We start from the raw sequence: 21,804 nt of genomic DNA, 5'->3' as shown, positions 1-21,804 counted from the left end.
GTGTGTCTTTGCATTTTAATCCACTCCCTCCCTCCTGCACCAACAGGAGCATGTCCAGAGACTGTTGCTGGTTGTCACAGCATTGTCTGTTCCCGTTCTCTTCTTGGGAAAACCACTGTTTTTGTTATGGCTGCACAACGGGCGCAGTTGCTTTGGGGTGAGCAGGGTAAGTGTGACTTTCGATGCATGTTTGTAAATGGTGAGCAAAGTCTATTTTTAGTTATAGAAGGTTTGGTAAAGAAAACACCTTTCAGAGGGTGCCAGTCTCTTGATTTGTTACCTGTTCTGCAGAAGCTTCATGCAGAGCCTGCTGTGCCTGGGCATGTGGGAACAGGCCCTGCCGTAATGAACAGCGCACCTGAAATCCTTCAGTACGGCTCGTCATCATTAAGCCGTTTTTGTTCCTTATTCTTGCCTCTTGATTTTTTTCTTTAAAGTGTTTTTTAATTTAAATAATATAACTAAATTATAGAAAATATGGAAAATATAGAAAATAGTGCCCCTAAGTTCTACCACCCAATTATAACCAGCGTTAGCATTTTGTTAAATTTCTTTCCAGACTGTTTTCTTGTGTGTCTAGTTTTTCACTTTATTTCTTTTGTAAAAATTGTGGTAAAATATACATAGCATAGATTTTCCACTTTAGCCATTTTTAAGTGTTATACAGTTCAGTGGCATTAAGTACATTTATTTTTGCTACCAGCACCACTATCCATCTCTAGAACTTTTTAATCTTCCCAAACTGAGACTCCACACCCATTAAACAGTAACTCCCCCTCCCCCTCATCCCAGCACCTGGTAACCACCATTCTATTCTCTGTCTCTATAAATTGGACTACTTTAAGTACCTCATATAAGTGGAATCATACAGTATTTGGCCTTTTGTGACTGGCTTCTTTCACTCAGCATAATGTCGTCAAGGTTCATCCATGTTGTAGCCTGTGTCAGAATCTCCTTCCTTTTTAAGGCTGAATAATATTCCACTGCATGGATGGACCACATTTTGCTTATCAGTTCATCCATCAGTGGACACTTGGGTTGTTTCTGCCTTTTGGCTATTGTGAATAATGCTGCTATGAACACAGGTATATAAATATCTGTTTGAGTCCCTGCTGTCACTTCTTTTGGGTATGTATCCAGAAATGAAATTGCTGGATCACATAGTAACTCTCTGTTTATGTTTTTTGAGGAACTGCCACACTGTTTCCCATAGCAGTTGTGCCATTTTTTTTTTTTTTTGTGAGGAAGACCAGCCCTGAGCTAACATCTGTTGCCAATCCTCCTCTTTTTTTTGCTGAGGAAGACTGGCCCTGGGCTAACATCCGTGCCCATCTTCCTCTACTTTATATGGGATGCCACCACAGCATGGCTTAACAAGCGGTGCGTCGATGTGCGCCCGGGATCTGAACCGGCGAACCCCGGGCCGCCGCAGGGGAGCGTGCACACTTAACCACTTGTGCCACTGGGCTGGCCCCACACGTGCACCATTTTACATTCCCACCAACAGTGCACAGGGTTCCAATTTCTCTACACTCTAACCAACACTTGTTATTTTCTGTTTTTTTTTTTTTTTAATAATAGCCATCCTAGTGGGTACGAAGTGCTCATTTTCTTTTAAAGAACTTTTTTATTCCTGAAGAGCTGAATTGTTAAGAGAAACGAAGGGGCTCTAACCTTGGTTTTGTCACGACTTTGGTGTAAAGGCATTGACTCTGTCCTCTTTTGGTTGTTGTTAGAATGGTTACACACTTATAAGGAAAGACAGTGAGGAAGAAGTTTCTTTGCTGGGAAGCCAAGACATAGAAGAGGGAAGTAACCAAATGGAAGATGGATGCAGAGAAGTGACATGTGGAGAGGTAATCATTTCAGTTACTGTTGATAACATTAGATAGTGACCAAGCTTTCATAGAGGTAATCCTCCTGATAAGAACAATAATAATCATTTTAAAACAAAACACCTGTTACTCAGAGCTTTCCAAGTGCAGTTTTGGTGATACGGTTGTCATAATGTAAGAGTTTTGGGTTAACGTTTTGTTGTTTCAGTTTTATGATGGGATTTATGGTGTTAACATTACAAGCTGTGATATTAAGTGACTTAAGCTGCCATGAACATTGCTTGCAAAAAATTCTCGTCTCAGTCAGAACTTGATTGTAGTTGCAAGAAAGAGACCTGGTTCACACTGGCTTCAAGGGGAGTCTCCTGGCTCACGTCAGGACAGGAGCAGAGTTGGCCTCAGGATGATCGGTTTCTGGATCTCCAATTCCAAGAAGCCTGGGTTGATTTTTCTTTGCAAGTTTGCTTCATATTCTGAAGACTGTTGGCCCCACGATGTTGGATCCACGGCCACAGCTAGCCCTGGGCTTATTTCTTCAGTATGTCACTCAGAGAGAAAAGCACTTTTAGCTGCTTGTTACTATTAGGAAAAACCCCAGGAAGTGCTGTGATTGGCCTGGCTAGGGTCACTTGCCATCCCTGGACCAATGACCGTGGTAGTAATCTGCACTGGCTGCCATAACCACAGACTTGGGGCTTACACAGGGGCTTACACAACAGAAGTTTATTTCTCACAGTTTGGAGGCTGAGAGTCCGAGATCAAGATGCCGGCAGGGTTGGTTTCTCCTGAGGCCTCCCTTCCATGGCTGTGGATGGCCATCTTCGTGCTTGTCCTCATGTGGCCTTTTCTCTGTGTGCGTGCATCTCTGGTTTCTTCCTTATAAGGACACTAGTCCTGTTGTATTAGGGCCCACCTTATGACCTCTTTTAACCTTAATTTCCTCCTTAAAGGCCCTATCTCCAAATGTAATCACATGGGGGTTAGAACTTCAACATATGCGTTTTGGAGGGACACAGTTCAGCCCATAACAACTGTGGCTAAGGGTACAGGGTTAGATGGAGGAAGAGGCAGTTCCCCCCCCAAAGAAGGGAGGCGCAGTCCTGGGCAGACAGAACAGAGCATGTCCACTACTCTATTTTCTTGGAAACTTTACTTGGCTAACCAATAAGGACTAAACAAAATTTCTCGTAATCAATATTTTATAATTCTTATGTAATTTAGTATTTTAATTTGGGACGATGAATAATTTATAGGATCATAAAACAAAAAGCAGAGCTGGACAGAATGTTCGAGTCATCTTGCCCAGGGAGCCCTTGTATGATTTTTACTTGTGGGACTTGTGTTTAGAATGCTCTTATCTATTAAACACACACATTTATTAATAGTCTTCTAATCTTGTGGTTGGTAAATGTCTTATTTTTTCATTAGATGTTTTATAGTTACTAAGACTAGCTCAAGAATTAATTTGTGAAGTATGCATGTAATATACTGAATCCAACACATGTTGTGTAATCTCTCTTAGTTTAATTTTGGAGAAATATTAATGACCCAAGTAATTCATTCCATTGAGTACTGCCTGGGATGCATCTCCAACACCGCTTCCTACCTGAGGCTCTGGGCTCTCAGTTTGGCTCACGCACGTAAGTTTTTGCGTAGACCTGCAGTCCCCAAACTCGGTGCTGAGACATCCCGCAGGCAGCGCACAGTGAACTCACCGGGCCTTGTGGGACGTTTTACATTTTTGAGGGAAACAGCACCTTCTTCAGATACTGTGTGAACTAGTGCTATTGAGTTGTGTGGACTTAACCACTTAATACACGGCTCTTTTGGGTGTTTCTTTTGGCCTGGGGTTGCTGTGAAAAATTACCGAGACACATGGGGCTTTGAGAATTGAGAAGGCCTGGGAACCTCTGGCATAGACACTTTCACTCTGCTGTTACCATTATTGTTCTGTTATTACTGTTATTGCATTCAGTCCTGCGTTATGGAGTGTGACTGTTTACTGAAGTCAAGCAAGTCCTAAAACACTGCTGATGAGACGTTTCGATTAGAGGCTGTCCCCGCTTCATCTGGTTCTGACAGTGCACAAGTTTCAGTTACCGCGGTTTAGTCCCCCAACAACTCGGCTCAGATTTCAGTTACCACAGTATGCTCACTGTGAGTACGTGTGTAAAGCACAAGCGTCACTGCTAGCTCTTTAGTCCACGTGTCACTGCGTAAATAGCACATGTGCGTGTCATGGTCAGTGACCAATCACATCACTTCTTTCAGAGTCTGTTGGTGATTGGTCCCCCTGTATCTGCTGTTCAGTTCATGCACAGACAGCAAAGCGCGTGGTGCTGACGCCTCCTTGTGGGCCATTGATAAACCCACGTGGCATTTAAAAATGGATAATTGAATGAGGGAATTGGCCAACAAAGATGAGAGTGCAGCAGAGAAACGAAAAGCGATAATGCTGGAAGTGAATGGGAATTGAATGTGAGTGGAGTTATAGAAGAAATAGCCGACTGGGAGTTTTGACTCTGCTGCCGTTTGAGCGACTAAATTTGCAGCCAGAGGAACTTGGTGCAGCACATCTATTAATGTAAATGAGGAAACTTTGTGATGAAGATGCACATGTCCCAGAAGAAGTGATGCCACACAGACTCCAAGAGATATTTCAGGACACTGAAGGTGCAAAGGATTCAATCTTGGAAGCTGATACAAACTTAGGAAAGAGAAGGACAATTTGCTTAGTATTAGAAAAGATGCTTGCTCCGTGTCAAGGTGCCCAACTTTGCCCATGTTACATGAGAAGAAGGCAAGCACTGTTCAGACTGCCCATGATAAGTTTTTTCTCACCAAAAAACCCCCAACAATTCTCAATGTTCCTAATGTTTTAAAAATAGGTTTACTATTTTTTTTCATTTCCCTATGCATTTATAACTGACAGTAAGAGAGTTTTTAATGTTTTGACAAAAATTTTTAAAGGTCCCAGAACAATTGTAATTTCTCCCATTGATTATCAAGGATGCTTTGGACACTTTTGATTGCATGGTCATTTTTATGCTCCTGCACTACTGTACAAAGCAAAGATTGCCTGTGCTTATGAAAACCACTAGATGATAGAGGGTTTTTTTAATTATTATTATTACCCTGATATTTTTATAAGCATAGCTAAAAGTCTGGAATTTCATGGATGGACCCCTCCAGCCATCTTCATCTTCATTTTACAGAGGAGGAGACCGAAGCCCAGTGAGGGTGCTGACACAGGATCACCCAGTTGGTCAGTTACGGCAGAGCCAGGACTGGACCCCGGCCTCCCGTGGCCTGGCCCAGTGCTGCCTTGGGACAGAGCCAGCCGACCCCCATTTGGGTCAAGGTCTCCTGGTGGGAGGCAGGCCTCTGATTTTTCTGGCATGCCAAGCCTTCCTCAGTGTCTGAGACAATGAAGGTGCTGTTTAACTTGTACACGAGAAGCAGCTTACATGTGTATTATGTAGGTGTGTATGTTATTTTATGGATAACAAGTCAGCATTGTCAGAAAGAAACCAGTCCAACTAGCTAATTGAAGTGACCCATGGAATGTAAACAGAAGTTCATTCTGCAAACTGATGCCTTTGCAGAGTTATCTGATGTCCTGTGGGCCATGCTGATGCGAGTGGGCCTCCGAGTGGACACCACGTACGGAGTCCTGCTGCTGCTTCCGGTTATCGCTCTCTTTGCAGTTCTGACTATTTTCATCCTTTTGATCATGGAAGGGCTTTCTGCATTCCTTCATGCCATACGCCTCCATTGGTGAGTTTGAAATTTAGCTTTGGGACTGTTATTGTAAAAAATCTAACCCCTCACCATATATATATATATATAACCTCCACAAAGATCTAGTGCTTAATTGAGGTTGGTTCTTCTGTTCCTTACATTGGGATCTGTATTCAGATCCCCTGAGTTAGAATTGTATTTTGTTTCTGACCTGTTGTCACCGACAAGTAAAAGCAAGTTTGTGCTTGCCGAATGATTATGTGTATTTCATACTTCCAGTTCCCTTTGGGTCTGACAGATTGCTTTGTCTTATTGTAAAATACTTCTTACTTGTTTCTTAATGTTTTACAGTATATATCAGATTACTTCTCTGTGTATCCAGTCAGTGAGGTGGAGAGAGAGGTTCTTAGTACTCTGTGTATGTCTGCAGTGTGTGAGGTGGCGTGTTAGTGTTTCTTTCTTGAGAAAGCCAACATTAGGCTGGGTGTGCGTGCGGATTTTATCTAAGTAAAAATATTTGTGCCAAGAGCATGTATGGAATGAAGCAACTTCAGCCCAGGAACTTTTTTTTTTTGCTTACGAATGTTGTTTTAAGAAAGTAGGAAATGTTATTCACAATCTTTCATTAATACATGGATTTGTTTTTTTTTTTAGGGTAGAATTTCAGAACAAATTCTATGTTGGTGCAGGCACCAAATTTGTTCCTTTCTCGTTCAGACTACTTTCATCCAAGTCCAGTGATGACATGGCATGATCATATTGCTGGATCCAATAAGTTCTCAGATTTATGGAGAATTATCATGTTATAGAATTTCACTTATGTCAAATTCACAATAGGAAAAATTCTGTCTTCATTGATTGCCTTACGATATCGCCAAATAATTCAGTAAGATATACCTCTTCCTCATATGTTAAATATTTTGTAAAGTTTATCAATTTCAGATATATAAATTTCTTTTAGTTTTTATGATGAGCAAATGTAAGTCAATGCCAAAAGTTATGTTAAAGTTCTTTTTAAAAATATAGGCTTGGGGGAGAGAAGCTAGTTTTGAATGGCTAATTGAAAATGGTCTTGGAAACTTGATTCTTTTTCACCTTATTAAAAAAAAACAAAGAGTTAGTCTGTCACCTGAAGTTGTCAGATAATATTTTCCAACAACTGAAGTTAAGTATAGTTTTTATAAAAATTTAATTTGACGGAGAATCAAAAGATTCACATTTATTCTGCTTGGTTAAAAGTATGCAAACGTTTTTTATTGTATGCTATCTAGAATTACAAGTAGGGGATTGTTTCTACAATTTTGTCTTGTTTTAATAATTGGGGAAAATGGGATAAAATAACACAACAAATGGTTATTCTACTTGTATATTTTTTTAAAGACTCTTATCCTGTTATCCTCACATAAAACCAATTATGATAATTGTATATTTGGAAAGATAAACTGTATACTGAGCCTTAAAACCCAGTGTGACAGTAGAAGATATAATATGGAAATGATTTGAACTTAGTGACCAGCTTAGCTGGTGTTACTGAACCAAAAGGGGTTTATATTGAGTGAAGGAAAGGCAGAAAGTAGTATTTTGTATATTTTTATAACAAAATGTAAATTAAGATATTTTACCATGAAGAGATTGCACCTGTCCTTGAGAACAGTATCATTGTAATTTTTTACTTTCAGACTAATTCTAAATAAAGGTCTGATAAAGGCATTTAGAGTTAATTTAAACTTTCAGACACTGTTTAGATCAGTTGAAAACTAATTCTTAACTAAGGCATTGATTTATAATCTTTAGTTTAAATTCATCTATTCACTTGACAATTTAGTCTTGAATAAATTTGAGTCAGTTCTTTTGAACATTTTGATCTATTCCTTGTTCTTATAAATTATGTTCATTTTTCATATTTTACTGTAATTGATTTTAGGTAATTACTTTCAAAAAGAAATCTGCAATATTTTCATTTTCTTAACATTTTGAGTAACACACACATATGAAAAGGCCTGTTTGTCACCATACTCCTTCACCCTGGCTGGTGGTAGAGAGTTGGGAATTTTCATTACAAGCTAAGATTATGGCAGCACTGAGTTTAAGCATATCTTTAGGAAATTTCAAAGCCTGTTTGCAAGAGACATGAACTGAACATCACGACATAACTGTGACTCTAACACTGAACCTTCTTCATTGAAGTAAAGGTTCCACGCTGCTCCTCTGTGAGTTGTTACCCAAAGCCAGTTTGGAATTACTGGGTTTTGTCCCTTATATTAAAATATCATACATAAAATGATGCTGATGAAACTCTTGAAGATGATTCTGCTCTCAAAGTTAAGTTTCTCCAGAAAGGTGTAATGTTGGACACTTGTTGGGTGAATACAACATCTGAATAACGCTCTCCACGTTTCACATTGTCGTTTTTATTACTTTACTCCAAGGATCTGTTGTAATAAAATGGTAACTAATTCATCCCTAGGAAACCCAGGATTTCAGGGCACTGTTAACTGGATTAGTAAACAACAGATATACAGTATCTGCTGGCATTTTTTTACTGCCCCCACTGGTGATTGTCATGGGGGCCACTTTAATTCTAATTAACACCTCGTATCAGGGAGTTATAAGAACAGAGAGTGAAGAGTCATTTTTCAATTGAAACCTATGTAGTAGTTATGTAGAATGTAATTATATAAAAACATGAATTAATAGTCTTAACTTTTGTGAAAGAACTCTCTAGAAATATAGTTTGATGGTGTCTTTTAGGCACCAGGACTAATTTTATTTCTTTATAAAGCCGTTGGTTCCAGTGTTGTGTCATGTTACCAGAGCGCTTGCGCTGTTTTGTTTTTAAGCTGTTGTATATATTTTTTAAGACAGACTTCATTCCCTTGATAGCAAATATCCAGAGGAAAAATGGTCAGTTGTCTGAATGATGCTAAATACCTGTTTATTTTCCTCAAGACAAATGTCAGCCACATTTCCCAGTTTTCATTCAATATGTTAATGGAGTCCTAAAATAAAAATCCAAGGGATTTCTTCAGTAAAATGGAATTTGATTTCATCCTGCAAGGGTAAAGAACATCCTTTCTATGCCATCAGTTAAGGAGTGCAGAGGGTGTTCCCATGGGGTCCTGGTGAGCCCTGTGGACTTTCTATTCATTGTGGATAGGGCTTTGAAAAGACTCAGCTTTCACTGAATGCCGCTGTGTCCTCATTTCTGGAATGGGTATTTTATAACAACATTCTGCAGTAATTTAATAAGGCATAGACTGTCTATAGCATAGGCAACTCTGATGATGTTTATGAATTAAATATTCAGATGTTTGAGGGTCTGATTCATTTTGGAAAACAAAAACAAGAAATAACTTCTACAACTGTTCTGCAGTCTGCGTTCAAAAACAATAAATTTCTTTATTAAAATTTTAAAGCCAGGTTTGCTTGCATGCCATCTGGTATATCTCCATCAAGGTTGTTGAGAAATCTTAATTCCGAGATGAGGAAAATAGGAAAGTTTGGAGTAAAGTTTTCCAACAGCCAGGCCATTGATGCTGAGCTTTGGTTTAGAATTTTAAGAAATACTTAGAACATTCCACTTGTTCCTTGATGGGAAAATCCAACAAGAAGGCTGAGTTCCTAGGGTCAGCCTCCTCATCTAGGGACTCAACCCTCTGTGAGGGGAGACGACAGTGAACAGTTAAAGCTCCTCAAATGCATGGAAGGACAAGTTTGTATCTTCTTATCAGTATTGAACTTCCTTTTACTAATAAAAAATAAATAGATATATATTTTTGAACGTGGGTGTTTTGCTTTATTATGCCCTGGCTTGGCTGGAAAACCGAAGCACTTGGCCCTTCTCTGATCCCCTAAGCCAGAAGGAACTTGTCCCTTCTTGGAACTCTCTTCCCAGTGGATTTGCCCTTCTCACGCCCTCCCCTCTATAGTGGCCGGGGGCTCAGACCGTAGTCCTGCATCGCCTGCAGCTCTGCCTCTGCCACCTCCGAGGTCCTGCGACCCTGCCTTGTCACCTCTCTTGCCTCGTTTCCCTGTCGGCAAAACGGGCAGGACGCTGGCAGACAGGGTGGTGCAGAGAATTGCAGGAGGCAGTGGGCGTGCAGTGCGCACGACGCCCGGCGCACCGCGAGTCCGCAGGCCGCGGCCCTCGGGAACCGCTGGCTGAGACGCCCCCTGCCGGGCACGTCGTTCTCCGCGTCCGGGCGGCGTGCGCGCGGCCGCCCACCTCTGCTCGGGGGAGGGCTGGGCCCCTGTCGGGGGAGGAGCCCCCGGCCCCTCCCCGGCCCTCCCCGGGGCTCAGGCGCCACCCTCCGGGGTCCTGGTCCGCGCCCCCGCGAGCGCGGGGCCCGGGTGCGGGCGCGCCCCGTGACCGCCCCGCCCCCGCCGGCGCCGACCGTTGCCGGGGCGCGCGTTGCTAGGGGCGCCGTCGCCACGGACGCCCGCCGGCGCTGGGCTCCCCGGGCGCAGCCGGGCGGTGCGCGGTGCCATGGACGACCTGCGGGTGCTGTGGATGCGCGACCGCGTGTTCACGGCCTTCGGCCTCAGGGACCCCCAGCTCTTCGAGGACCTGCTGAACCGCGACGACGGCGAGGGCGAGGACCTCATCCTGCACTTCCTCAACCAGGCCAGCGACGAGGAGGGCGCCTCCGCGCTCTTCTTCTACCGCACGGTGGTGCCCGACGAGGTGGAGGTGGAGGTGGAGATCGGTGAGCCCGCGGCCCGCCCCGTCCCGCCGGCCGGCCTCGGCCTCAGGCGCAGCCCGCGAACGCTTAGTGTCGCCCGCACGTGCGGGCCCTGGCCGGGCACTGGGTGAGCGGCCCGGTCACCGCCGCCCCTGCCCTCCAGGCCGCTTGGAAAGTCAGACCCTGAGTGAATAATCACAGCCAACACTTATTTAGCGCCTACTCGGTACCAGGTACAGTTCCAAACGCTTCCATCAACTCGTTAATCCTGTGAAGTGGGCGTATAGGTACCCTCATTGTACAGATGAGCAAACGGGGGCTCAGCGAGGGCCGAGTAACGAACCCACCGAGGTCGCGTAGGCCGTAAAGATTCAAAAGGGTAGGAGCCACCGTCCAATGACGCGCAGTGGATGGGTAGAGTGGCCCGGGTGCTGGCAGGGACACTTCATCCTCACTCTCCCTGATGGTGGCAGGGGCTCCCCTATCTATCTTCCGAGGCTCCCGACATGCTATTGTCAAGTAAGGCCAAAACGAGGTTTTAATATATTACAGTAGGTTTTAAATACTTATGTTTAACAAATTAGCATTTTAAATAAAAATAATGGCAGTGACTGGGTGACCAGAACCTCCGTGGAGATGGCTGGTCCCGCCCAGGGACACAGAGGGCCTGGAGGGGCCAGCAGGGGGCTAGAGGAGGAGACAGGACAGAGTGCCCGTCGGGGAAGGAGACTGAGGAACAGACAGGCTCTCCAGCAGGCGCGCCAGCATCTGGGCGGTTGTCACGCCCGAGGCTTGTGTGATGTGTTCCGTCAGTGTCAGTGCCTGTGCTGGTCATGGGTCTTCAGGAGACTTCTGGATCGCCTACAGGTTCTTTCACAGGGGGAGGGTGGCAGTCAGGCAGACCTTTTTTACTTTTTTTTTTTTTTTTTTTATTGATGTTTTAATGGTTTCTAACATTGTGAAATTTTGGGTTGTACATTTTTGTTTGTCCATCACCCCATATATGACTCCCTTCACCCCTTGTGCCCACCCCCCACCCCCACTTCCCGGGTAACCACAGTCCAGTTTTCTCTGTCCATGTGTTGGTTTATATTCCACATATGAGTGAGATCATACAGTGTTTGTCTTTCTCTTTCTGGCTTATTTCACTTAACATAATACGCTCCAGGCCCATCCATGTTGTTGCAAATGGGACGATTTTGTCTTTTTTTATGGCTGAGTAGTATTCCATTGTATATATATACCACATTTTCTTAATCCAGTCGTCAGTCGAGGGACACTTAGGTTGCTTCCACTTCTTGGCTATGGTGAATAATGCTGCAATGAACATAGGGGTGCATAAGCCTCTTTGGATTGTTGATTTCAGGTGCATTGGATAGATTCCCAGTAGTGGGATGGCTGGATCATAGGGCATCTCTATTTTTAGTTCTTTGAGGAATCTCCATACCGTTTTCCATAGAGGCTGCACCAATTTGCATTCCCACCAGCTGTGTATGAGCGTTCCTGTTTCTCCACATCCTCTCCAACATTTGTTGTTTTTTGTCTTGGTGATTATAGCCATTCTAACGGGCGTGAGGTGGTATCTTAGTGTTGTTTTGATTTGCATTTCCCTGATGATTAGTGATGTTGAGCATCTTTTCATGTGCCTATTGGCCATCTGTATATCTTCCTTGGAGAAGTGTCTGTTCATTTCCTCTGCCCATTTTTTGATCGGGTTGTTTGTTTTTTTGTTGTTCAATTGTGTGAGTTCTTTATATATTATGGAGATCAACCCCTTGTCAGATGTATGTTTTGCAAATATTCTCTCCCAGCTGGTTGGTTGTTTGTTCATCTTGATTCTGGTTTCATTTGTCTTATAAAAGCTCTTTAGTCTGATAAAGTCCCACTTGTTTATTTTTTCTTTAGTTTCCCTAGTCTGGGTAGGCATGTCATCCGAAAAGATTCCTTTAAACCCAATGTCAAATAGTGTGTTGCCTATATTTTCTTCTATGAGTTTTATAGTTTCAGGTCTCACCTTCAGGTCTTTGATCCATTTTGAGTTAATTTTTGTGAATGGCGATAGCACGTGGTCCACTTTCATTCTTTTGCATGTGGCTGTCCAGTTTTCCCAACACCATTTATTGAAGAGACTTTCCTTTCTCCATTGCATGTTCTTAGCACCTTTGTCGAAAATTAGCTGTCCGTATATGTGTGGTTTTATTTCTGGGCTTTCAATTCTGTTCCATTGATCTGTGTGTCTGTTTTTGTACCAGTACCATGCTGTTTTGATTACTATTGCTTTGTAGTATGTTTTGAAGTCAGGAATTGTGATGCCTCCTGCTTTGTTCTTTTTCTTTAGGATTTCTTTAGCTATTCGGGGTCTTTTGTTGCCCCATATAAATTTTAGTATTCTTTTTTCTATTTCTGTGAAGAATGTCATTGGGATTCTGATTGGGATTGCATTGAATCTGTAGATTGCTTTAGGTAATATAGACATTTTAACTATGTTTATTCTTCCAATCCACGTGCATGGGATATCTTTCCATTTCTTTATGTCATCGTGGATTTCCCTCAATAATGTCTTGTAGTTCTCATTGTATAGGTCCTTCACCTCCTTGGTAAGATTTATTCCTAGGTATTTTATTCTTTTTGATGCAATTGTAAATGGTATTATCTTTTTGAGCTCTCTTTCTGTTAGTTCATTATTAGCATATAGAAATGCAACTGATTTTTGTAGATTGATTTTGTACCCTGCAACTTTGCTGTAGTTGTTGATTGTTTCTAACAGTTTTCCAACAGATTCTTTAGGGTTTTCTATATATACAATCATGTCATCTGCAAATAGTGAGAGTTTCACTTCTTCGTTACCTATTTGGATTCCTTTTATTCCTTTTTCTTGCCTAATTGCTCTGGCCAAAACCTCCAGTACTATGTTGAACAGGAGTGGTGAGAGTGGGCAGCCCTGCCTCGTTCCTGTTCTCAGAGGAATGGCTTTCAGTCTTTCCCCGTTGAGTATGATGTTAGCTGTGGGTTTGTCATATATGACCTTTATTATGTTGAGGTACTTTCCTTCTATTCCCATTTTATTGAGAGTTTTTATCATAAATGGATGTTGTATCTTGTCAAATGCCTTCTCTGCGTCTATTGAGACGATCATGTGGTTTTTATTCTTTGTTTTGTTGATGTGATGTATCACGTTGATTGATTTGCGGATGTTGAACCATCCCTGCGTCTCTGGTATAAATCCCACTTGATCATGGTGTATGATCTTTTTAATATATTGTTGTATTCGGTTTGCCAATATTTTGTTGAGGATTTTTGCATTAATGTTCATCAGCGATATTGGCCTGTAATTTTCTTTCTTTGTATTGTCTTTGTCTGGTTTTGGTATCAGGGTGATGTTGGCCTCATAGAATGATTCAGGAAGTGTTCCATCTTCCTCTATTTTTTGGAATAGTTTGAGGAGGATGGGTATTAAATCTTCTTTGAATGTTTGGTAAAATTCACTGGAGAAGCCATCTGGTCCTGGACTTTTATTTTTTGGGAGGTTTTTGATTACTATTTCAATCTCTTTACTTGTGATTGGTCTATTCAGATTCTCCATTTCTTCTTGGTTCAATTTTGGGAGGTTGTATAAGTCTAAGAATTTATCCATTTCTTCTAGATTGTCCAATTTGTTGGCATATAATTTCTCATAGTATTCTCTTATAATCCTCTGTATTTCCATGGTATCTGTTGTAATTTCTCCTCTTTCATTTCTAATTTTATTTACTTGAGCCTTTTCTCTTTTTTTCTTAGTTAGCCTGGCTAAGGGTTTGTCTATTTTGTTTATCTTCTCGAAGAACCAACTCTTTGTTACAGACAGGCTCTCCAGCAGGCGCGCCAGCATCTGGGCGGTTGTCACGCCCGAGGCTTGTGTGATGTGTTCCGTCAGTGTCAGTGCCTGTGCTGGTCATGGGTCTTCAGGAGACTTCTGGATCGCCTACAGGTTCTTTCACAGGGGGAGGGTGGCAGTCAGGCAGACCTTTTTTACTTTTTTAAAGGTATAAGCACATTCATTTATTTTAAATATATATTCTTTGCTTGCACAAAATAATACACGTATTCATTGTAGCAACATCCTAACCCACAAATAAACAACAATAACGAATTGCTAGTGGCAGCCAGAGAGATGACCGCAATAACATTTTGGAATCTAACCTTCCAGTCTTTTATTTTTTTTCCCCGGGCAGACCTCTGGACCTGGACGTTACATTATAACACGACCTTGAATTTAGACTCTTTCATTATTGCCAAGGGAAATATTATGGATGTAAAGATGCACTAACAGGGTTGACTATTTAACATGTACCAAATTTCAGTAACCCTGATTTTGTACACTTTTTAAAAACGTATACCAAGACCTAAGAAATGGATGCGACTTGGACTTCCTGCGACCTCTGAGGCTTCTGTTAACAATTCGGTGGCTGTTTTCACATGTTTAGCTCAGTGTCTCCTGGCTGGATGTCCCCGTTCCATGTGGAAGCAGATTTCAGTCTCACTTCAGAGGGTCCCCCTGGTTAATTCCTGGACCCTCCGAAGGGTGCTCGGAAATCTCCCTCGGGCTGTGACCTGTTTCTGGGCTTCCTCTGACTCTCCGCTCACTCTTCCCGTCTTTTTCCGGCTCTTCCCCACTCACCACACCACGAGAATGCCAACATACTTGCTGCCGAGGATGCTGTCCCTGGAAACTCGAAGATCCTGGAGGTGCCTGAACGGGGTTGGGTGTTGGGTTCTGGACAGAGGTGGGAGAGGGACTTCCTCCCCAGCTCCGTGTCTCACGTTGTCACTCGCCCTCTGCTTCTGAAGCCTACAGGCTTACAAAGACCCTTGGACAGTTTTATTGGATCCTTTAGGGGGCTCTGCTCTGTCCAGAGAACCTGGAGCAGGGCCACCACATGGCTTTCATACCCCTTTTCTCTCTATTTCTGCCCTCCCCAAGTCAGGACTTCTCTCTGCTCCCAGTTAAAAATTCTATGCATGGAGACGAATAGATGCTGGTGAGGGTGGTGGTGAGGAGAAAGGGTGTCTACACTAGCAGCAGCTAGCCCAGGATGCTGTTCTAATGGGTAAGCATATGTTCTTTCTTGAAAGAACAAAATGGAATCATACTATACATATCTTCTAGTAACTTGCTTAAATTTTAAAAGATTACATGAGTATTAATGGAAGATGTTCTCTTAAAAATTCACATAATGTAGAATTACATAAAGTAAAAAGTGGAAAAGCAACCCTTCACCATCCCTTAAGCTCTACTCCCATTCTTGTAAATAACCACTGTTGTTAGTTTATTGTGTACCCTGCCAGCTCTTTCCCAAATCCACTGATCAATCAATCTATCTATCATCTGTATCTTTCTCTATATAATGATAATATATAGAGATATAGAGTTCCTAAAATCATAAATAAGATCTTATTACATATGTGATTCTGTGACTTTCCCCCCTCAAAGACTTCCTGGAGAATTTTTCATGTCAATATCTATAGATCTACCTTTGTAGGTTTTTTTTTTTTTTTTGTGAGGAATATTAGCCTTGAGCTAACATCTGTTGCTAATCCTCCTCTTTTTGCTGAGGAAGATTGGCCCTGGGCTAACATCTGTGCCCATCTTCCTCTACTGTATATGTGGGATGCCTGCCACAGCATGGCTAGATAAGCAGTGTGTAGGTCCGTGCCCGGGATCCAAACCTGGGAACCCCGGGGCACTGAAGCGGAGCGTGCAAACTTAACCACTACGCCACTGAGCCAGGACCCATAACTTTGTAGATTTTAAGTACACAGATGTACCATATTTTATTTGTCCACTCCCTAATTAATGGACAGTTACCTTTCTGCAGTATTTTATTTTACAAACAATGTAACAATGCACACCTACCTTCCTACACTTTCTGTATTCCTGTGGGATAGACTATAAGAGTGGAATTGCTGGTTGAGTGGGCGGGTGCATTTATAGTTTGGGTCATTCCTGCCAACTGCTTTCCAGAAGTGCCCTGCCAGTCCCCACATGACGGTGAGGAGGTGTCTGTTTGCCAGCAGCCTTGCCAGCATTGCGTATTGTCAATCTTTTTGATTTTTGCCAATCCCATAGGTGAAAGGTGCATGCACTTCGTTATTCCAATTTACAGTTTTATAATAATTAGTGGAATGGAGCCTCTTTTTTTATGCATCTTGGTCATTTATATTTCTTTTGGGCTGGTTGTAGCTATGTGATCATTCTTGTGTCCTTCATCTCCTGGAGAATTTGTACAAGTCTTCCTTTCGTGTCACCGAAGGCTGTCTCTAGTAACTGGAATATTTCTGTACGACTGTGTGTTGGTTTGAAAACTGGCCCCCAGACACAGAGGGCAAGGAGAGACCAAAGAAAGAGGCAGGCCACTCCAGACTAGTAGGTGGCGGTTCTAATAAGCAAAGGAACCCACTTACGAGGCTTGTCTTGGGCGGCCGCCAGACCAGTAGACCTCCACCCCGCCCACCAGAATTTTACCAGTTTATACGGAGGCCTTCGCCAGAGTCCCTCACGTCTACTGTCCAGATGGTCCCAACCACACATTGCTCTCTTAAGACTACGTCCTTGGAAATGGCTCCCACTGTGGAAACGGGGGACAGAACGTACATTCCAAGGGCAGGGGGCAGGATGAGGAGCCTTTGATTGCCTGGGGCCACCTCGAGGGTCAACTGGTGGTCACATCCTCTCCATGACCTCCTCCAACAGACTGATATCCCTGACTCTCCTGTGGGCCACATCCCAGCCCTTGGCTCCAAGGAGAGCAGTGATATTGGGTGTCTCATGTAGCGAAACAATTATGTTTTATTTTTTTCTTTCCATTTATGTGGCTGTAAAGACGGCGAGGTACCTGTTCTGTCTGAGGTGGAAGATGAGGAAGAAGAGACTGACTCTCAGAAAGTCGAGTCTGTGGATAAAGCATCAGGTGTGGTATGGGGGGGCTCTTGGGGTGAGCCGAACGGAGCGGGTCTGCTTGTCTGGACTAGAATCAGTTTCTTCTTTTTATCTTTATGAAACTGAGACCTGTATGAAGTAAAAGGAGAAATGCTGTGTTAATAGGAACATTATTAGTTACCTGTCGCTGCTGTAACAAGTGACCACACACTGGGTGGCTTAGAACAACAGAAATGTCTTCTCTCATAGTTCTGGAGGGTAGAAGTCCAAAATCAAGGTGTCGATAGGGCCGTGCTCCCTCTGAAGGCTCTAGGGGAGGCTCCTTCCTGCCTCCTCCAGCTTCTGGTGGTTGCTGTCAATCCTCGATGTTCCTTGGCTTGTAGCCACGTCTCTCCAATCTCTGCCTCTGTCGTCACATGACTGTCTTCATTCTGTGTGTCTGTATCTCAGTCTCTCTCCTTTCTCTTAAAAAGGAACCAGTCATTGGGATTTAGGGCCCACCCTCCCCAGTATGACCTCATCTTAACTAATTACATCTGCAAGACCCTATTTCCAAATACAGTCACATTCTGAGGTTCTGGCTGGACATGAATTCAGTGGGGACACTGTTGCACCCAGTACACAACATAACATAAGACACCCATTCCTGTACAGGCCGTGTCTCAGACGGCCCAACCACGAACACGTGGTGTACACTCTCCTTTAGAGGAAAGTCTTCCCACTGGGGAACTACAGGTGCCATTTCTTTTGGCGACTCTGAAGCACAAGTCAAGGGTTTACTGCTGTGCAGTTGAAATGTCGAGACCAGAGAAGTGCTGTAAACACACTCGGGTGTGCCGTGACGCTGCTGGTCCTCTGCAGGCTTTGAGGTGTTTCTCCTGCATTGATGAAGTGGGTCTGGCTACATGCTTTGACCTGGTTCTCTACAGCAGTGGTCCCTAACCAGGGGCATTTTTGGCCCCCAGGGGACATTGGGCACTGTCGGGAGACATGTCTGGTTGTCACAACTGGAGGGAGGGGGTGCTACTGGCATCTAGTGGGTAGAGGTCAGGGGTGCTGCTGAAGATGCTACAATGCCCGGGACAGCCCCCACAGCCAAGAGCCGTCCAGCCGCAAATGTCAGCATCCCGAGATTGAGAACCCTGCTGCAGACCATCCACGTCACCACCAGGGCTAAACAACCTCCCTAGTCCCCATTTATCTCCTGATTCACCTTCCCTTACACAGAGCGGAAGCTGCAGGTTAGATACCTCACTTTAACAAGATCTGAAAATCAGAGGGGACAAAGGATTTTGGCGATGTGCAGTGTCTCCTCTAGTCATCTTTAGTTTTTCAGAAGAATTTGTTTTTAACTAAAATGTAATTCCCTCCGTAGTGAAGATTGGCGGGAGAGGACCACAGGTCTAGAAATGAAGGCTGTACATTCTCACCGAGGCTTGTCTAAGTTAGCTTTTGATGAGACAGATGGTGGGTACGAGGGCCGCAGCCGTATTTCCTGAGGGCCTCCTGCGAATGCACACTGTTTTCAGTACCAATAAATCCGTGAACAGGACAGTCTTGGGTGGGAGGAGGCTGCTTGGAGAGAAAGGTCGGGAAAGTCTTCTCTGACAGAGCAAATTAACGTTACGTCCAAGTCAATACATAAGTGTATTTTTTTCTTTTCTTTTTATTGTGGTAAAATATACATAACATAAATTTGACCATTTTAACCATTTATGAGTGTACAGTTCAGTGGCATTGGGTACCTTCGTAAGTGTATTTTTTGACTGCAGGCTGTTACTCGTGCTCTGATAACATTGGTACTGCTGGCTGTAGACTGTTTCCTCTATCAGCCAGCGTGCCAGGCCCTTAACCACACTGTAATCCAATCCTCCAGAGTCTGACCGGTAGATGTTATTGTCCCATTGTATGGATGAGAAAACCAACAGTAGTGAGGATTCAGACCCCACACGTTGATTCTATTCCAAAGCCACACTGACTTTGCACAGTGCCTTTCAAAGGAAGAGCTGGACTGCCCGGGGAAAGCTCTCCCTTCTCTGTCGTCACGGGACTTGTGGGAAACTCGCAGGGCTGTGACTGGCACCCTCTGCGGTTTCCAGATCTGCATTGGTAACAGCAGGCTTGAGAGAGATACAATCATTTTATTTAGATTACTTTTCTTTTCATCTCCCACGAGTTTCGAGTTTCACAGTGAAAAAGGAGTGAATGCTAACATGTTAGCTACAATTCTCGTCCTAAGGATAAAACCCCTATTTAAGTAATAATCTGAGAAGTCACTCACTGGCCACTGTAGCTGGAAGACACACACACACACACACACACACACACACACACACACACACACACACGTGTTAAATTTCCAACTGAGGACCCATCAAAAATGCATTCAACTCTCCTACTTATAGTGTAAGTCAAGGCTACAATAGGATTCATTTGTAACAAATGTACATACAGCTTTTTGATAACATGCCTGTTGAATGAAATATGCTGTTGTACAAGATGCAGGTCTGGTCTTGATGGTAGGAAACCTAATTTTCCGATTATTTCATCTTGCACGTTGAATAATGTTTTGCAGCTAAGAGTTTGCAGCTGAGAAGCAATTCCACAAATCAGCCTTTAATCAGCGTAGAGGATGGAGAAGTGGACAAGAGTTTAGAAAACGCCCCCGTGAAAGTACGCATGGCTCTTTCTCCTCCTTGGTGGGGTAATGGGAATTTCGTGTCCTCTGGTGAGACTGGGTAACTGACACAATTCCTACAAGGAACATATAATATTGGAACGGAGGTGATAGAATCCTGTTAGGAGTCTCCAGGACCACACTCAGATTGAATGATTCCCTACAATGACTCACAGGACCCCGAAAAGCTTTAATACTCATGGTTGTAGTTTACTTCAGTGAAAAGATACAGATTAGAGTCAATGAGGAAAAAGACACATGGGGCAGAGTCCAGGAGAAACCAGGGTCAAGCTTCAGTTGTCCCTCCCGGTGGGTTCCTGGACGGCGCTAGTTCTCCCAGCAACTGTGTGTGACAACACACATGAAGTTTCGTCCATCAGGGAAGCTCACCTGAGCCTTGGCGTCCCGGGTTTTTATTGGGGGTCAGTCACGTAGGCATGACGTGCCCACAGGACTCAACTTAGTTACTCGTCTCCAGCCCCTCCGGAGGTCAAACTGACGCAGCGTGACCCAGGGCCCCAGGCGAACAAAAACAGGCACTCCCCATAAATCCCATTGTTGGCCATACACTGTCCTGCGTGACCCCAGGCCCCGGGTATACAGAGACACTCATATCAGGCAGGATGTTCCAAGAGCTTAGAGCTCGTCACCCAGGGGCTGGTTCAGGGCCAGCGTTGGAACGTGCAGGGTTTGGACAGCCCAGGCCTGCTGAGTTAACCCCGTGCGGCACAGATCCCAGGGTGGAGCCCAAAGTTGGGATGTAGGCATGTGGCCTGGCCTGCGCTAAATGAAACTACACTTGATGGTTGTGTGACTATGCCCCAGCCCCCACCAAACTCAACCCTGGTTTGTTGCAATTTATAGCCTCAGAAAGCTCTGGCTGGACTTTCCCCAGGTCATTTTATTCAAGTGCAGCTGCAGTGGCCCGTTAGTAGGAGAGTCAGGCTGGGAGTACAGAGTCTGGGTGTGTGTCAGCGCACGTGTGTGGTCCACTGGTGCCCGCTGTGCAGCTGTGGCTGTGTTGTTGGGAGATGAGATGGGCCCTCACTGAGACGAGAGCTCAGCTGCACTCGAATACTAGGATGTTGGGTGAACGGATATATCTCAGCGTGATGGTTTTTGTTCCCCACGTTTCAGAAAATTGTTAAGCACATCGTGGAAAAGATGTACCTCCATGTGCTTTGCACTCCTGTTCCTGAGGCATTTCTGGACCAGAATGTGGTGTTTTTCCTCAGAAATACAAAAGGTACATTTCCACTGTGTGTGTGTTTGAGTGTGTGTGCATGCATGTGTGTGTGTGTGTGTGAGAGTTTTCATTTTTACATGTTCTCGAGAATATAACTTTTTATTAGTACAGTCAATCCTCATTATTCATGGACTCCATATTTGCAAGGTTACCTACTCAACTAGAATTTTTTCGTAACCCCCAGATCAGTACTTGTAGTGCTTTCACGGTCATTCACGGACAGGCCCAGAGTGGGGAAAATTTGAGTCACCCGACGAGCTCGTTCCCAGCTGAGGTCAAACATTCATACTGCAAACAAGCATCCTCATCATGATCTATTAGTGCTGCAGTTTTCATATTTTTTATTTTTCTTGGTGATTTCGCTGTTTAAAATGGCCCCCAAGGGTAGTGCTGGAGCGCCGTCTAGTGTTCCCGCGTGCCAGAAGGCTGTGATGGGCCTTAGAGAAAATATCTGTGTTAGATGAGCTGCGTTCAGGCATGCGTGACAGTGATGTTGGCCATGACTTCATTGTTCGTGCATCAACAGTATCTATTAAATAAGGTGTCTTTAAACAGGAACACACGTAAAACGAGGTGGTTACATGTTGATCAGGTGACGAAGCTGTTGTGAGTGGAGGCTGGCAGGACCCTAACCCTGTGTCTCCCTGGGAGCAGTGGTTCCGTGTTCACTAATTCAGTGTTCGTGGTGACTTGTTAGAACAGGACTG

General features: G+C 43.8%; 2 protein-coding genes across 2 annotated transcripts in view; both read left to right on the top strand.

Annotated features, from left to right (window-relative positions):
- Positions 1–7,432, top strand: part of ATP6V0A2 (ATPase H+ transporting V0 subunit a2) — a 38,183-nt gene extending 30,751 nt beyond the window's left edge. Inside the window, exons 16-20 of the mRNA XM_058531259.1 lie at positions 47–166; positions 1,737–1,856; positions 3,358–3,475; positions 5,441–5,612; positions 6,231–7,432. Of these exons, the coding sequence (XP_058387242.1) occupies positions 47–166; positions 1,737–1,856; positions 3,358–3,475; positions 5,441–5,612; positions 6,231–6,330 (630 nt within the window). The 3' untranslated portion in view covers positions 6,331–7,432. The remainder of the gene's footprint in view (positions 1–46; positions 167–1,736; positions 1,857–3,357; positions 3,476–5,440; positions 5,613–6,230) is intronic.
- Positions 7,433–10,047: 2,615 nt separating this feature from the next.
- DNAH10 (dynein axonemal heavy chain 10) overlaps positions 10,048–21,804 on the top strand; it is a 141,189-nt gene continuing 129,432 nt past the window's right edge. Inside the window, exons 1-4 of the mRNA XM_058531258.1 lie at positions 10,048–10,282; positions 17,119–17,205; positions 19,750–19,847; positions 20,989–21,097. Of these exons, the coding sequence (XP_058387241.1) occupies positions 10,063–10,282; positions 17,119–17,205; positions 19,750–19,847; positions 20,989–21,097 (514 nt within the window). The 5' untranslated portion in view covers positions 10,048–10,062. The remainder of the gene's footprint in view (positions 10,283–17,118; positions 17,206–19,749; positions 19,848–20,988; positions 21,098–21,804) is intronic.

This window comes from Diceros bicornis, chromosome 35 (genome assembly GCF_020826845.1).
Source record: "Diceros bicornis minor isolate mBicDic1 chromosome 35, mDicBic1.mat.cur, whole genome shotgun sequence".
NCBI classification, from domain to species: domain Eukaryota; kingdom Metazoa; phylum Chordata; class Mammalia; order Perissodactyla; family Rhinocerotidae; genus Diceros; species Diceros bicornis.
This window is presented reverse-complemented; position numbering and strand designations above follow the sequence as displayed.